We start from the raw sequence: 16980 nt of genomic DNA, 5'->3' as shown, positions 1-16980 counted from the left end.
TGCGCTGTCGGAAGGGCAGTGATGAGGGAGCACCGCAATGTCGGAGGGGCAGAACTGAGGGAGCGCCGCATTGTCGGAGGGGCAGTACTGAGGGAGTACCGCACAGTCGGAGGGGCAGTACTGAGGCAGCGTCGCACTGTTGGAGGGGCAGTACTGAGGGAGTGCCGCACTGTCGGACGGGCAGTACTGAGGGAGCGTCGCACTGCGCTGTCGGAGGGGCAGTGATGAGGGAGCACCGCACTGTGGGAGGGACAGTACTGAGGGAGCGCCGCACTGTCGGAGGGGCAGTACTGAGGGAGCGCCACACAGTCGGAGGGACAGTACTGAGGGAACGCCGCACTGTTGGAGGGGCAGTACTGAGGGAGCACCGCACTGTCGGGGGGGCAGTACTGAGGGAGTGCCGCACTGTCGGAGGGGCAGTACTGAGGGAGCGCTGCACTGTCGGAGGGGCAGGACTGAGGGAGCGCCGCACATCGGAGGTGCAGTTCTGAGCGAACGCCGCACGGTCGGAGGGGCAGTACTGAGGGAACGCCGCACTGTCGGAGGGGTAGCACTGAGGGAGCACCGCACTGTTGGAGGGGCAGTACTGAGGGAGCGCCGCACTGTTCGAGGGGCAGTACTGAGGGAGTGCAGCACTGTCGGAGGGGTAGTGCTGAGGGAGCGCCGCACTTTCGGAGGGGCAGTGCTGAGGGAATGCCGCACTGTCGGAGGGACAGTGCTGAGGGAGCGCCGCACTGTCGGAGGGGCAGTACTGAGGGAGTGCCGCACTGTCGGAGGGGCACTTTACTGAGGGAGTGCTGCACTGTCGGATGGAAAGTACTGAGGGAGTGCTGCACTGTCGGAGGGGCAGTACTGAGGGAGTGCTGCACTGTCGGAGGGGCAGTACTGAGGGAGCGCCACACTGCGCTGTCGGAGGGGCAGTACTGAGGGAGGGCTGCACTGTACGAGGGGCAGTACAGAGGGAGTTCCGCACTGTCGGAGGGGCAGTACTGAGGGAGTGCCGCACCGTCGGAGGGTCAGTACTGAGGGAGCGCCGCACTGTCGGATGGTCAGTACTGAGGGAGCGCCGCACTGTCGTAGGGGCAGTACTGAGGGAGCGCCGCACTGTCGGAGGGGCAGTACAGAGGGAGCGCCGCACTGTCGGAGGGGCAGTACAGAGGGAGCGCCGCACTGTCCGAGGGGCAGTACAGAGGGAGCGCCGCACTGTCGGAGGGGCAATACTGAGGGAGTGCCGCACTGTCGGAGGGGTAGTGCTGAGGGAGCGCCGCACTGTCGGAGGGACAGTACTGAGGGAGCGCCGCACTGTCAGAGGGACAGTACTGAGGGAGCGCCGCACTGCGCTGTCGGAGGGGCAGTACTAAGGGAGTACCGCACTGTCAGAGGGACAGTACTGAGGGAGGGCTGCACTGTGCTGTCGGAGGGGCAGTATTGAGGGAGTACCGCACTGTCGGAGGGGCAGTACTGAGGGAGCGCCGCACTGTCGGAGGGGCGGTACTGAGGGAGCACCGCACTGCGCTGTCGGAGGGGCAGTACTGAGGGAGCGCTGCACTGTCGGAGGGCCAGTACTGAGGGAGTACTGCACTGTCGGAGGGGCAGAGCAGAGGGAGCGCCGCACTGTCGGAGGGGCAGTACTGAGGGAGTGCCGCACTGACGGAGGGGCAGTACTGAGGGAGCACCGCACTGTCGGAGGGGCAGTACTGAGGGAGCGCCGGACTGTCGGAGGAGCAGTACTGAGGGAGCGCCGCACTGTCGGAGGGGCAGTACTGAGGGAGCGCCGCACTGTCGGAGGGACAGTACTGAGGGACCGCCGCACTGTCGGAGGGTCAGTACTGAGGGAGCGCCGCACTGTCGTAGGGGCAGTACTGAGGGAGCGCCGCACTGTCGGAGGGACAGTACTGAGGGAGGGCTGCACTGTCGGAGGGGCAGTACTGAGGGAGCGCCGCACTGTCGGAGGGACAGTACTGAGGGAGCGCCGCACTGCGCTGTCGGAGGGGCAGTACTGAGGGAGTACCGCACTGTCGGAGGGGCAGTACTGAGGGAGCACCGCACTGTCGGAGGGGCGGTACTGAGGGAGCACCGCGCTGCGCTGTCGGAGGGGCAGTACTGAGGGAGTGCTCCACTGTTGGAGGGGCAGTACTGAGGGAGGGCCGCACTGTCGGAGGGGCAGTACTGAGGGAGTGTCGCACTGCGCTGTCGGAGGGGCAGTACTGAGGGAGTACCGCACTGTGGGAGGGACTATACTGAGGGAGCGCCGCACTGTCGGAGGGGCAATACTGAGTTGGTGCCGCACTGTCGGAGGGGCAGGACTGAGGGAGCACCTCACTGTCGGAGGGGACGTACTGAGGGAGCGCCGCACTGTCGGAGGGGCAGTACTGAGGGAGTGCCGCACTGTCGGAGGGGCGGTACTGAGAGAGCACAGCACTGTCGGAGGGGCAGTACTGAGTGAGCACCGCACTTTCGGAGGGGCAGTGCTGAGGGAATGCCACACTGTCGGAGGGACAGTGCTGAGGGAGCGCCGCACTGTCGGAGGGGCAGTTTACTGAGGGAGCGCTGCACTGTCGGATGGAAAGTACTGAGGGAGTGCTGCACTGTCGGAGGGGCAGTACTGAGAGAGCACGGCACTGTCGGAGGGGCAGTACTGAGTGAGCGCCGCACTGTCGGAGGGGCAGTCCTGAGGGAGCGCCGCACTGTCGGAGGGGCAGTACTGAGTGAGCGCCGCACTGTCGGAGGGGCAGTACTGAGGGAGTGCTGCACTGTCGGAGGGGCAGTACTGAGGGAGCGCCGCACTGTCGGAGGGGCAGTACTGAGGGAGCGCCGCACTGTCGGAGGGTCAGTACTGAGGGAGCGCCGCACTGCGCTGTCGGAGGGGCAGTTCTGAGGGAGGGCTGCACTGTTCGAGGGGCAGTACAGAGGGAGTTCTGCACTGTCGGAGGGGCAGTTCTGAGGGAGTGCCGCACTGTCAGAGGGGTAGTGCTGAGCGAGCGCCGCACTGTCGGAGGGACAGTACTGAGGGAGCGCCGCACTGCGCTGTCGGAGGGGCAGTACTGAGGGCCGCACTGTCAGAGGGACAGTACTGAGGGAGCGCCGCACTGCGCTGTCGGAGGGGCAGTACTGAGGGAGTACCGCACTGTCGGAGGGGCAGTACTGAGGGAGTGCCGCACTGTCGGAGGGGCAGTACTGAGGGAGTGCCGCACTGTCGGAGGGGCAGTACTGAGGGAGTGCCGCACTGTCGGAGGGGCAGTACTGAGGGAGCACTGCACTGTCGGAGGGGCAGTGCTGAGGGAGCGCCGCACTGTCGGAAGGGCAGTACTGAGGGATCACCGCACTGTCAGAGGGGCAGTGCTGAGGGAGCGCCGCACTGTCGGAGGGGCAGTACTGAGGGAGCGCCGCACTGTCGGAGGGGCAGTACTGAGGGAGCGCCGCACTGTCGGAGGTGCCCTCCTTCGGATGAGACGTTAAACTGAGGCTCCGTCTGCCCTCTCAGCTGGACGTAAAAGATCCCAGGGCACTATTCCGAAGAAGAGCAGGGGAGTTCTCCCTGGTGTCCTGGGGCCAATATTTATCCCTCAACCAATTCACTAAAAAGGATGATGCAGTCATTATCACATTGCTGTGTGTGGGAGCTTGCTGTGCGCAAATTGGCATCCGCGTTTCCCATATTACAACAGTGGGAAAGTGCTTCAATAAAAAAAGTGCGTCGTTGGGTGCAAAGCGCTTTGGGATGTGTCCCAGGGTGGAGAAGGCGGCCGCTCGGGACAACGTGATTGGTCCTTACCCGGCTGAAGATGACCGCTGGCATGTTGAGGGCCTGCAACAACGTCACGGCCATCAGTGGGGTCAAAGGTGACAGCAAAAGGCCAACCAGGACAAAGTAAACCAGCAGATACAGCGCCCCTAAGAGAGAGAGAGAGATAGAGAGAAGGAGCGAGAGTGAGGCGAAGCCTTTGTAAAACAGGAACCTCGCTGAAGGACTGCTCTCGGGGCATGGGTCGCAGAGCCCCAGGGTCAGCCCTGGTTCATTAGGCATCTCTCCCGCCTCTGCCTCCCCACCCCCCCCACGGGCCAGGGGGTCGTGGGTTCAAGTCCCTGCTCCGCTGGGCAGTGTGCGAAAGGTCGTCGCGGATCGGATCTTGTCCAACCGCGATGCCCCCCCGAGCCTGTTCCACAGGAACAGGAGGAGGCCCATTCAGCCCCTCGAGCCTGTTACTCAGGAACAGGAGGAGGCCCATTCAGCCGCTCGAGCCTGTTACTCAGGAACAGGAGGAGGCCCATTCAGCCCTCGAGCCTGTTACTCAGGAACAGGAGGAGGCCCATTCAGCCCTCGAGCCTGTTACTCAGGAACAGGAGGAGGCCCATTCAGCCCCTCAAGCCTGTTACACAAAAACAGGAGGAGGCCCATTCAGCCCCTCGAGCCTGTTCCACAGGAACAGGAGGAGGCCCATTCAGCCCCTCGAGCCTATTACACAGGAACAGGCGGTGGCCCAATCAGCCCCTCGAGCCTGTTACACAGGAACAGGAGGAGGCCCATTCAGCCCCTCGAGCCTGTTACACAGGAACAGGAGGAGGCCCATTCAGCCCCTCGAGCCTGTTACACAGGAACAGGAGGAGGCCCATTCAGCCCCTCGAGCCTGTTACTCAGGAACAGGAGGAGGCCCATTCAGCCCCTCGAGCCTGTTACACAGGAACAGGAGGTGGCCCAATCAGCCCCTCGAGCCTGTTACACAGGAACAGGAGGAGGCCCATTCAGCCCCTCGAGTCTGTTACACAGGAGGAGACCCATTCAGCCCCTCGAGCCTGTTACACAGGAACAGGAGGAGGCCCATTCAGCCCCTCGAGCCTGTTACACAGGAGGAGACCCATTCGGCCCCTCGAGCCTGTTACACAGGAACAGGAGGAGGCCCATTCAGCCCCTCGAGCCTGTTAGACAGGAACAGGAGGAGGCCCAATCAGCCCCTCGAGCCTGTTACACAGGAACAGGAGGAGGCCCATTCAGCCCCTCGAGCCTGTTACACAGGAACAGGAGGAGGCCCATTCAGCCCCTCGAGCCTGTTACTCAGGAACAGGAGGAGGCCCATTCAGCCCCTCGAGCCTGTTACACAGGAACAGGAGGGGCCCATTCAGCCCATCGAGCCTGTTACTCAGGAACAGGAGGAGGCCCATTCAGCCCCTCGAACCTGTTACACAGGAACAGGAGGAGGCCCATTCAGCCCCTCGAGCCTGTTACTCAGGAACAGGAGGAGGCCCATTCAGCCCCTCGAGCCTGTTACACAGGAACAGGAGGAGGCCCATTCAGCCCCTCGAGCCTGTTCCACAGGAACAGGAGGAGGCCCATTTAGCCCCTCGAGCCTGTTACTCAGGAACAGGAGGAGGCCCATTCAGCCCCTCATGCCTGTTACACAGGAACAGGCGGTGGCCCAATCAGCCCCTCGAGCCTGTTACACAGGAACAGGAGGAGGCCCATTCAGCCCCTCGAGCCTGTTACACAGGAACAGGAGGAGGCTCATTCAGCCCCTCGAGCCTGTTACACAGGAACAGGAGGAGGCCCATTCAGCCCCTCGAGCCTGTTACACAGGAACAGGAGGAGGCCCATTCAGCCCCTCGAGCCTGTTACACAGGAACAGGAGGAGGCCCATTCAGCCCCTCGAGCCTGTTACACAGGAACAGGAGGAGGCCCATTCAGCCCCTTGAGCCTGTTAGACAGGAACAGGAGGAGGCCCATTCAGCCCCTCGAGCCTGTTACACAGGAGGAGGCCCATTCAGCCCCTCGAGCCTGTTACACAGGAACAGGAGGAGGCCCATTCAGTCCCTCGAGCCTGTTACACAGGAACAGGAGGAGGCCCAATCAGCCCCTCGAGCCTGTTACACAGGAACAGGAGGAGGCCCATTCAGCCCCTCGAGCCCGTTACACAGGAACAGAAGGAGGCCCATTCAGCCCCTCGAGCCTGTTACACAGGAACAGGAGGAGGCCCAATCAGCCCCTCGAGCCTGTTACACAGGAACAGGAGGAGGCCCATTCAGCCCCTCGAGCCTGTTACACAGGAACAGGAGGAGGCCCATTCAGCCCCTCGAGCCTGTTACACAGGGACAGGAGGAGGCCCATTCAGCCCCTCGAGCCTGTTACACAGGAACAGGAGGAGGCCCATTCAGCCCCTCGAGCCTGTTACACAGGAGGAGGCCCATTCGGCCCCTTGAGCCTGTTACACAGGAACAGGAGGAGGCCCATTCGGCCCCTCGAGCCCGTTACACAGGAACAGGAGGAGGCCCATTCAGCCCCTCGAGCCTGTTCCGCCATTCAATGAGATCAAGGCTGATCTGTATCCGTGGGAGCTTGCTGTGCAGAAATTAGCTGCCAGGCTTCCCCACGGTGACTGCACTCCAAAACTACTTCATTGGCTGTGAAGCACTTTGGGACGGACAGTGGTTGTGAAAGGCGCTATAGAAATCAAAGTCTGTCTGTTGCTTTCTTTAACTCCATCCACCTGCCTTGGCTCGATATCCCTCCAGACCCTTGGCCGGCAAAAACCTGGCGATCGCAGATTTTAAGCCCCGACATCACCTGCTTTTTGTGGGACAGAGTTTCCCCGACAGGACGGTACCTTGCTGGGTCCTGCCATGGTAGTGCTGGATGAGGAACCCGATGGTTAAGGTCTGTAGCATCAGGAAGAGTGCTTCGCCCCAGGAGCTGTGTGAAGAGGGAGAGCAAGACAAGAGAGAGCAATTCACAACCTGACTGCATCGCCCAGCCACCCCACTCGGGTCAGCGAGCAGCCCAGGGCAGGGGCTGAGACACACACACACACACACACACACACACACCGTCCCACAATCGATTTATCCCTCGACCAACATCACCCAAAACAGATTAACTGCTCATTATCACATCGCTGTGTGTGGGAGCTTGCTGTGCGCAAATCGGCTGCCGCGTTTCCCACATTGCAACAGTGACTACACTCCAAATGTACTTCATTGGCTGTAAAGCACTTTGGGACATCCGGTGGTCGTGAACGGCGCTATATAAATGCAAGCCTCTCTTTCTGCTCTGCTTAAAGTAGAGGCCAGAACTCGGTGGCCATCAATATGAGACAGTCACTAATAAACCCAATGGGGAATTCAGGAGAAACTTCTTCACCCAGAGAGCGGTGAGAATGTGGAACTCGCTGCCACAGGGAGGGGTTGAGGCGGATAGTATCAATGCATTTCAGGGGAGGCTGGATAAACACATGAGGGAGAAAGGAATAGGAGGAGATGCGTACAGTTTTGGTCTCTGTATTTAAGGAGGGATATACTTGGAGGCAGTTCAGAGAAGGTTCACGAGGTTGATTCCTGAGATGAAGGGATTGTCTTATGAGGAAAGGTTGAGCAGGTTGGGCCTGTACTCATTGGAGTTTAGAAGAATGAGAGGTGATCTTACTGAAACGTGTAAGATTCTGAGGGGGCTTGACAGGGTGGATGCAGAGAGGATGTTTCCCCTCGTGGGGGAATCTAGAACTAGGGGGCATGGTTTCAGAATAAGGGGCCGCCCATTTAGAACTGAGATGAGGAGGAATTTCTTCTCTCAGAGGGTCGTGGATCTGTGGAATTCTCTGCCCCAGAGAGCTGTGGGGGCTGGATCATTGAATATATTTAAGGTGGAGATGGACAGATTTTTGAGCAATAAGGGAGTCGAGGGTTATGGGGAGCGGGCGGGGAAGTGGAGCTGAGGCCAGGATCGGATCAGCCATGACCTTATTGAATGGCGGAGCAGGCTCGATGGGCCGAATGGCCGACTCCTGCTCCCATTTCTTATGTTCTTGAGATGAAGAGGGGTGGGAGGGGGCTGGAGTGGAGCATAAACACCGGCACAGAGCGGTGGGACCCAGTGGGCTGTTTCTGTGCTGGACGCTCGCTGCGAGAGGGTTAACAGTACCTGAAGGGAAAGTGGTTGCGGATGCTGTAAACCATGGAGCCAGTGATGGACAGCATCTCCAGCAGCACCGAGTTAAAGCTCAGACCCGCTGTGCTCTTGGCCCGAAGGATCTTAAAAATCTGAGGTAGTTTAACTGGAAGGAATCAGAAATAAAAGTCACTCGGAGGCGATTGGCGGCACAAGGCCACAGACTCGGTGCCTGACTACCCCGTCGCTCCTCACAGACCCTAACCCTTGACCTTTCCAGCCACGACCCCTCCCCCTCCCGCTCCGCGGAACTACCTTCCTGAACGGGGAAAGTTCGGCAAGGGCAGAGGGAGCACCAGCACCTCTCCAACCCGCAACCGAGTCCCGCTCACCCATCACCCCCTGTGCTCGCTGCCCCATGTCCTAACTCGCACCGAGTCCCGCTCACCCATCACCCCAGGTGCTCGCTGACCCGTGTCCTAACTCGCACCGAGTCCCGCTCACCCATCACCCCCTGTGCTCGCTGACCCCGTGTCCTAACTCGCACCAAGTCCTGCTCACCCATCACCCCCTGTGCTCGCTGACCCCGTGTCCTAACTCGCACCGAGTCCCGCTCACCCATCACCCCCTGTGCTCGCTGACCCGTGTCCTAACTCGCACCCAGTCCCGCTCACCCATCACCCCCTGTGCTCGCTGACCTACATTGGCTCCCAGTTAAGCAACGCCTCGATTTCAAAATCCTCATCCGTGTTTACAAGTCCCTCCATGGCCCTCGCCCCCTCCCTATCTCTGTAATCTCCTCCAGACCCACAACCCCCCGAGATGTCTGCACTCCTCTAATTCTGCCCTCCTGAGCATCCCTGATTGTAATCGCTCCACCATCGGTGGCCGTGCCTTCTGTTGCCTGGGCCCCAAACTCTGGGACTCCCTCCCTAAACCTCTTCACCTCTCTCCCCTCCTTCAAGACGCTTCTTAAAACCGACCTCTGTGACCCAGCTTTTGGTCACCTGCGCTCATTTCTACTTAGGCGGCTCGGTGTCAAATTTTTAACGCATAATACTCCTGTGAACCACCTCGGGGTGTTTCACTACGTTAAAGGCGCTATATAAATACAGGTTGTTGTTGTTGATGTGGGGGGCAGTTTGCTGTCAGTTGCTGATGTTCTGGCTTTTAGTTTTAAACACGGAAAGATTGAAACTCACTCACCCATCACCGATCCTGCGATGATGCCCAGCCCGAGCACTTTGCTGAGGAGAATTTTCAGACAGGGAACTAAAGAGGGAAACAGAACGAGGGGTTAACTTTTTGTCTGCACAGACGATATAAGAATTAGGAGCAGGTGTCGACCATTCGGCCCCTCGAGCCTGCTCCGCCATTTAATACGATCACGGCTGATCCAATCATGGACTCAGCTCCACTTCCCTGCCCGCTCCCCATAACCCCTTATCGTTTAAGAAACTGTCTATCTCTGTCTTAAATTCATTCAATGTCCCGGCTTCCACAGCTCTCTGAGGCAGCGAATTCCACAGATTTACAACCCTCTGAGAAGGAATTTCTCCTCATCTCCGTTTAAAATTGGCGTCCCCTTATTCTAAGGCCATGACCTTAGTGAAGACAAACGTAGGTCCCCTGCAGTCAGAATCAGGGGAAGTCATAACGGGGAACAAAGAAATGGCGGACCAATTGAACAAGTACTTTGGTTCGGTATTCACTAAGGAGGACACAAACAACCTTCCGGATATAAAAGGGGTCAGAGGGTCTAGTAAGGAGGAGGAACTGAGGGAAATCCTTATTAGTCGGGAAATTGTGTTGGGGAAATTAATGGGATTGAAGGCCGATAAATCCCCAGGGCCTGATGGATTGCATCCCAGAGTATTTAAGGAGGTGGCCTTGGAAATAGCGGATGCATTGACAGTCATTTTCCAACATTCCATTGACTCTGGATCAGTTCCTATGGAGTGGAGGGTAGCCAATGTAACCCCACTTTTTAAAAAAGGGAGAGAAAACAGGGAATTATAGACCGGTCAGCCTGACATCGGTAGTGGGTAAAATGATGGAATCAATTATTAAGGATGTCACAGCAGCGCATTTGGAAAGAGGTGACATGATAGGTCCAAGTCAACATGGATTTGTGAAAAGGAAATCATGCTTGACAAATCTTCTGGAATTTTTTGAGGATGTTTCCAGTAGAGTGGACAAGGGAGAACCAGTTGATGTGGTATATTTGGATTTTCAGACGGCTTTCGTCAAGGTCCCACACAAGAGATTAATGTGCAAAGTTAGAGCACATGGGATTGGGGGAAGTGTGCTGACGTGGATCGAGAACTGGTTGTCAGACAGGAAGCAAAGAGTAGGAGTAAATGGATACTTTTCAGAATGGCAGGCAGTGACTAGTGGGGTACCGCAAGGTTCTGTGCTGAGGCCCCAGCTGTTTACACTGTACATTAATGATTTAGACGAGGGGATTAAATGTAGTATCTCCAAATTTGCCGATGACACTAAGTTGGGTGGCAGTGTGAGCTGCGAGGAGGATGCTATGAGGCTGCAGAGCGACTTGGATAGGTTAGGTGAGTGGGCAAATGCGTGGCAGATGAAGTATAATGTGGATAAATGTGAGGTTATCCACTTTGGTGGTAAAAACAGAGAGACAGACCATTATCTGAATGGTGACAGATTAGGAAAAGGGGAGGTGCAACGAGACCTGGGTGTCATGGTACATCAGTCATTGAAGGTTGGCATGCAGGTACAGCAGGCGGTTAAGAAAGCAAATGGCATGTTGGCCTTCATAGCTAGGGGATTTGTAGTACAGGGGCAGGGAGGTGTTACTACAGTTATACAGGGCCTTGGTGTGGCCTCACCTGGAATATTGTGTTCAGTTTTGGTCTCCTAATCTGAGGAAGGACGTTCTTGCTATTGAGGGAGTGCAGCGAAGGTTCACCAGACTGATTCCCGGGATGGCTGGACTGACATATGAGGAGTAACTGGATCATGGGAGTTTAGAAGGATGAGAGGGGATCTCATAGAAACATATAAGATTCTGACGGGACGGGACAGGTTAGATGCGGGTAGAATGTTCCCGATGTTGGGGAAGTCCAGAACCAGGGGACACAGTCTTAGGATAAGGGGTAGGCCATTTAGGACTGAGATGAGGAGAAACTTCTTCACTCAGAGAGTTGTTAACCTGTGGAATTCCCTGCCGCAGAGAGTTGTTGAGGCCAGTTTGTTAGATATATTTAAGAAGGAGTTAGATATGTCCCTTACGGCTAAAGGGATCAAGGGGTATGGAGAGAAAGCAGGAATGGGGTACTGAGGTGAATGATCAGCCATGATCATATTGAATGGCGGTGCAGGCTCGAAGGGCCGAATGGCCGACTCCTGCACCTACTTTCTATGTCTCTATGTTTCAAGTCTGTCTTTTCTGCTAAGGGAAACGGGTCCTTCCTATTCAGGCCCCTCATAATTTTATGCACCTCAAACAGGTCTCCCCTCAGCCTCTGCAACCTTTGCTGGGAACTAAAATGATCAGTTTCTCAAATGTCCCCAAATTCTGTATTTTACATTGGCGGAGTGTAAATGCCCAGCGGGGGATGGGGGGGGGACATCCCCGCTTTAAGAGAGGGCGGTTGCGGGTGATTGACAGCGCTCTGCGCCAATCGGAAGGCGGGCGGGTTGCGGCCGGCCAATGGGAGCCTGGGCAGGATCAGGGGCGGGGTTGTGGTTAAAGCGGGGCGGGGCGGGCATTGGGGATAAATCTCTCGCTTTTTCCCCCGCCCGCGGTACCGGCGGCCGGTTGATCGCCCCCGCCGCCGCTCACCGTGCAGCAGGTTGAGCTCCAGCACCAGCTCCTGGTAACATGTCTCCGTCAGGAAGACGTTCATCAGAAGCGCCCTCAGCATCTCGGCGGCCGCCATTCCGGAGGTCCGCGGCGCACGATCGTCCGGGTGGAGTGCCGCTTGCGGTGGACCGCGGACCCAGGATCGTCCGGGTGGAGCGCCGCCATCCGCTAGGCCGCCTCCAAAGGTTCCGGCCGCCTCCCCCCTCTGCTAACTCTCAGCTCTTCTCCTTCTGTGTGACCCTCTAAATAAATATTTCTCTGCTCCACATCTTTTCTTTCTTCATCACGATAGACTGGACTTATACCCTCCTTTGAACAAAGGAGGTTGAGGGGAGATTTAATAGAAATGTACAAGTTAAGACTGGATCGACTGGGCTTATATTCACTGAAATTTACAAGAATGAGAGGGGATCTCATAGAAACATATAAAATACTGACAGGATTGGACAGGTTAGATGCAGGAAGAATGTTCCCAATGTTGGGAAGTCCAACAGTCTAAGGATAAGGGGTAAAGCCATTTAGGACCGAGATGAGGAGAAACTTCTTCACTCAGAGTGGTGAACCTGTGGAATTCTCTACCACAGAGAGTTGTTGAGGCCAGTTCGTTAGATATATTCAAAAGGGAGTTAGATGTGGCCCTTATGGCTAAAGGGATCAAGGGGTATGGAGAGAAAGCAGGAAAGGGGTACTGAGGTGAATGATCAGCCATGATCTTATTGGATGGTGGTGCAGGCTCGAAGGGCCGAATGGCCTACTCCTGCACCTACTTTCTATGTTTCTATGAACCTTTATAAAACTCTGGCTCGGCCACCACTGGAGTGCTGCATCCCGTTCTGGTCACTGCACTTTAGAAAGAAAGACTTGCATTTATATTGCGCCTTTCACGACCACCAGACATCTCAAAGTGTTTTACAGCCAAGGAAGCACTTTGCGGGTGTAGTCACTGTTGTAATGTGGGAAACGCGGCAGCCAATTTGTGCACAGCAAGCTCCCACACACAGCGATGTGATAATGACCCAGGTCATCTGTTTTTGGCTATGTTGAGAGGGATAAATATTGGCCCCAGGACACCGGGGAGAACTCCTCTGCTCTTCTTCCAAATATATCCGTGGGATCTTTTACATCCACCCGAGAGAGCAGATGGGGCCTCGGTTTACTGTCTCATTCAAAAGACAGCACCTCTGACAGTGTAGCACTCCCTCAGTACTGCAGTAAGAACATAAGACATAGCAGCAGGAGTAGACCACCCGGCCCCTCGAGCCTGCTCTGCCGTTTAATAAGATCATGGCTGATCTGATCTTGGCCTCAGCTCCACTTCCCCGCCCCCATAACCCACGACTCCCCTTATCGCTGAAAAAATCTGTCTATCTCCGCCTCAGATATATTCAATGACCCAGCCTCCACAGCTCTCTAGGGCAGAAAATTCCACAGATTTACAACCCTCAGAGAGAAGAAATTCCTCCTCATCTGGGAATGTCAGCCTAGACTTTTGTGCTCAAGTTCCTTGAGTGGGACTTGAACCCACAATCTTTCGGAAGGATGTGAAGGTCCTTGAGAGGGTGCCAAGGAGATTTATCAGAATGGTTCCAGGGAATGAGGGATTTTAGTTACAAGGTTTGGTTGGAGAAGCTGAGGTTGTTCTCCTTGGAGCAAAGAAGGTTGAGGGGAGATTTGATCGAGGTGTTCAAGATTATGACGGGTTAGGATAAGGTAGACAGAGAAAGGCTGTTCCCATGAGTTGATGGTACAAGGACTCGGGGACACAGATTTAAGGTTTTGGAGCAAGAGATACAGGGGGATATGAGGAAGAGCTTTGTTTTACGCAGCGAGTGGTAATGATCTGGAACTCGCTGCCAATGAGGGTGGTGGAAGTGGATACGATCGATGATTTCAAAAGGAAATCGGATAGGCTCTTGGGGAAAATAAACTTGCGGGGCTCTGGGGTTAGAGCGGGGGAGTGGGACTGAGTTATTGCTCTACAGACAGCTGGCATGGACTCGATGGGCAGAATGGCCTCCTTCTGTGCAGTAATGACCACGACTCTATGACTTTACAGCAGGAAAAAAAACATTTTTTTTTTAAGTACATTCTGGGATAGTACTGAGGGAGCACCGCACTGTCGGAGGGGCAGTGCTGAGGGAGCGCCGCACTGTCGGAGGGGCAGTACTGAGGGAACGCTGCACTGTCGGAGGAGCAGTACTGAGGGAGCACCGCACTGCGAAGGGGCAGTACTGAGGGAACGCCGCACTGTCGGAGGGGCAGTACTGAGGGAGTGTCGCACTGTCGGAGGGGCAGTACTGAGGGAACGCCGCACTGTCGGAGGGGCAGTACTGAGGGAACGCTGCACTGTCGGAGGAGCAGTACTGAGGGAGCACCGCACTGCGAAGGGGCAGTACTGAGGGAACGCCGCACTGTCGGAGGTGCAGTACTGAGGGAACGCCGCACTGTCGGAGGGGCAGTACTGAGGGAACGCCGCACTGTCGGAGGGGCAGTAGTGAGGGAGCGCTGCACTGTCGAAGGGGCAGTACTGAGGGAGCGCTGCACTGTCGGAGGGGCAGTACTGAGGGAGCACCGCACTGTCGGAGGGGTAATACTGAGGGAGCACCGCACGTGTCGGAGGGACAGTACTGAAGGAGCGCTGCACTGTCGGAGGGTGCCGTCTTTCGGATGAGATGTTAAACCGAGGCCCCGTCTTCCCTCAGGTGGAGGTAAAAGACCCCATGGCATTATTTGGAAGAAGAGCAGGGGAGTTCTCCCCGGTGTCCTGAGGCCAATATTTATCCCTCAACCAACATCACTAAAACAGATTATCTGGGTCATTATCACATTGCTGTGCGTGGGAGCTTGCTGTGCGCAAATTGGCTGCTACGTTTCCCACCATCATCATCACAGGCAGTCCCTCGGAATCGAGGAAGACTTGCTTCCACTCTTAAAGTGAGTCCTTAGGTGGCTGAACAGCCCAATACGAGAGCCACAGTCCCTGTCACAGGTGGGACAGACAGTGGTTGAGGGAAGGGGAGGGTGGGACTGGTTTGCCGCACGCTCCTTCCGCTGCCTGCGCTTGGTTTCTGCACGCTCTCGGCGACCAGACTCGAGGTGCTCAGCGCCCTCCCGGATGCACTTCCTCCACTTAGGGCGGACTGGTCTTTGGCCAGGGACTCCCAGGTGTCGGGGGGGGATGTTGCACTTTATCAGGGAGGCTTTGAGGGTGGTCCCTTGTAAAGTTTCCTCTGCCCACCTTTGGCTCATTTGCCGTGAAGGAGTTCCGAGTAGAGCGCTTGCTTTGGGAGTCTCGTGTCGGGCATGTGGACAATGTGGCCCGCCCAGCGGAGCTGATCAAGTGTGGTCAGTGCTTCTGTTATGTGTGTAAACCTCACCAATGTGTGAGACTTGCCACCAGGGGGCGTACCTATGGGAGACCTAAGGGTCACCTGTACACCCCGGGCAAGCAGGTATAAAAGGCAGTCTACCACGCTGCCTCCTCACTGTGGAGTTACAATAAAGAGACAAAGGTCACAACAGTTTGAGCTTAAGATATACAGTCTTGTGGAGTTATTCTAAATGTAACAATTGGCGACGAGTAACGATCACGAACTTTCACGCAGTTATGGGTGCGGTTGGTATTCTTCAGAGATTTGTTGAAGGTAATGATCGGAAGCCTTCGTTGAGCGTCTTGACCAGTATTTCGTGGCCAACGAGCTGGAAAAGGCAGAAACCGCGATCAAGCGCAGGGCGTGTCGCCACACCGTTGCGGGTCCACGATATATGGCCTCGTCAAAAATCGGCTAGCACCCATGAAACCAACGGAGAAGACATACGAAGAGCGGTGCACGCTGGTTCGGGAACACCTCAAGCCGAAGGAGAGCATCTTGATGGCCAGGTATCGCGTTTACACGCACCATCGCTCCAAGGGCCAGAAGGTGGTGAGCTATGTCGCTGACCTAAGACGCCTCGCGGGACCGTGCATATTTGCTGGATTTTGGGGGGAAGTGTTGCGGGACTTTCTTGTGCTTGGAATCGGCCACAAGGTCATTCTTCGCAAACTGCTGGCCCCTGCCGAATCCCTAGATCTGATCAGGGCCATCACGATAGCCCAGGCTTTCATGTCCACGGACGATAACACTAAACAGATATCATTGCAGCGTCGAAACTCACCGGCAAGTACTGTGCATAAAATAACGCCTTCAGCAGGCAGAACTGTACAGGGCAGGGCCTACACGCCCGCAGAGGCCAGACCTAGGATGTCTCAGAGTCCGCCGTGGGGCCTGAATGCGAATCCATTAACACCATGTTGGCGCTGCGGGGGCAGTCATAGAGCTCATCAATGTCGATTCAAGCCCTATGTGTGAAGGCTGTGGAACAATGGGGCACCTCCAGTAAATGTGCAAACGACCTGTGACTCACCACGTGGCAGAGTCAGGAGAGGCCGACCAATCCAGCGAGGATCACGCTGAATGAGCAGGAGAGGCAACTCAACCTGAGGATGAAGAGGAAGTATATGGGATACATACCTTCACCACCAAAAGCCCTCCAATAATGGTAAAAGTTAAACTCAACGGCACTCCAGTCTCCATGGAACTGGACACGGGGGCGAGTCAATCAGTAATGAGCCAGAAGGCATTCAAGAGGCTGTGGGGCGACAGAGCACAACGACCCAAGCTAATCCCGATTCAGGCAAAGCTGTGCACCTACACCAAGGAACTGATACCAGTTATTGGTGGTGCGGACATAAGAGTATCCCATGAGGAAGCGGTGCACGATTTACCACTGTGGATTGTTTCAGGTGATGGGCCAATGCTGCTTGGTAGAAGGTGGATGGGGAAGATTCGATGGAACTGGGAAGACCTCTGTGTACCTTCTCCGGTGAACGATGTCTCCCTTGCTCAAAGGTTGAGCAAGCCCCACCTTCAGCTGAACCAGGCATCGAAGTGCAGATCCATTTGCAGATCCCCGAGGCACAGACCGCACATCACGTCCACGAGGAGGTGAAGATCAACCGAGCAGCGGTACAGGCATGGTACCCACCACCCAAAGCCAACGACCTCTTCGCGACGATGGAAGAGGCTCCAGGTCGACCATGCAGAGTGGGACTCCGGACTAAACGATCTGAATGCGTCTTCCCGACGCCGGAGACAAAATCCCTAGGGAGGAAGATCGCGGCAGTCAGCATCATGGACACAGACGAGAGTGCGTCCAGACCACGGAACGAAAGAGCATCCAGACCACGGGATGTCGCCACAACGAAACAGAGGCATGTGTTGCCCAACAAGGA

The 16980-nt window shown here is 56.3% G+C and overlaps 1 protein-coding gene across 1 annotated transcript in view; it reads right to left on the bottom strand.

Annotated features, from left to right (window-relative positions):
- LOC139233017 (mannose-P-dolichol utilization defect 1 protein-like) overlaps nt 1–11807 on the bottom strand; it is a 51844-nt gene extending 40037 nt beyond the window's left edge. The window contains exons 1-5 of the mRNA XM_070863523.1: nt 11688–11807; nt 9080–9145; nt 7907–8039; nt 6597–6682; nt 3776–3894 (exon numbers count right to left, since the gene is read on the bottom strand). Coding sequence (XP_070719624.1) covers nt 3776–3894; nt 6597–6682; nt 7907–8039; nt 9080–9145; nt 11688–11784 — 501 coding nt within the window. The 5' untranslated portion in view covers nt 11785–11807. The remainder of the gene's footprint in view (nt 1–3775; nt 3895–6596; nt 6683–7906; nt 8040–9079; nt 9146–11687) is intronic.
- Nucleotides 11808–16980: the final 5173 nt, after the last annotated feature.

This window comes from Pristiophorus japonicus, chromosome 20 (assembly GCF_044704955.1).
Source record: "Pristiophorus japonicus isolate sPriJap1 chromosome 20, sPriJap1.hap1, whole genome shotgun sequence".
In the NCBI taxonomy this organism is placed as follows: domain Eukaryota; kingdom Metazoa; phylum Chordata; class Chondrichthyes; family Pristiophoridae; genus Pristiophorus; species Pristiophorus japonicus.
The sequence above is the reverse complement of the archived record's forward strand: the minus strand, read 5'-3'. Positions and strand labels throughout refer to the sequence as shown.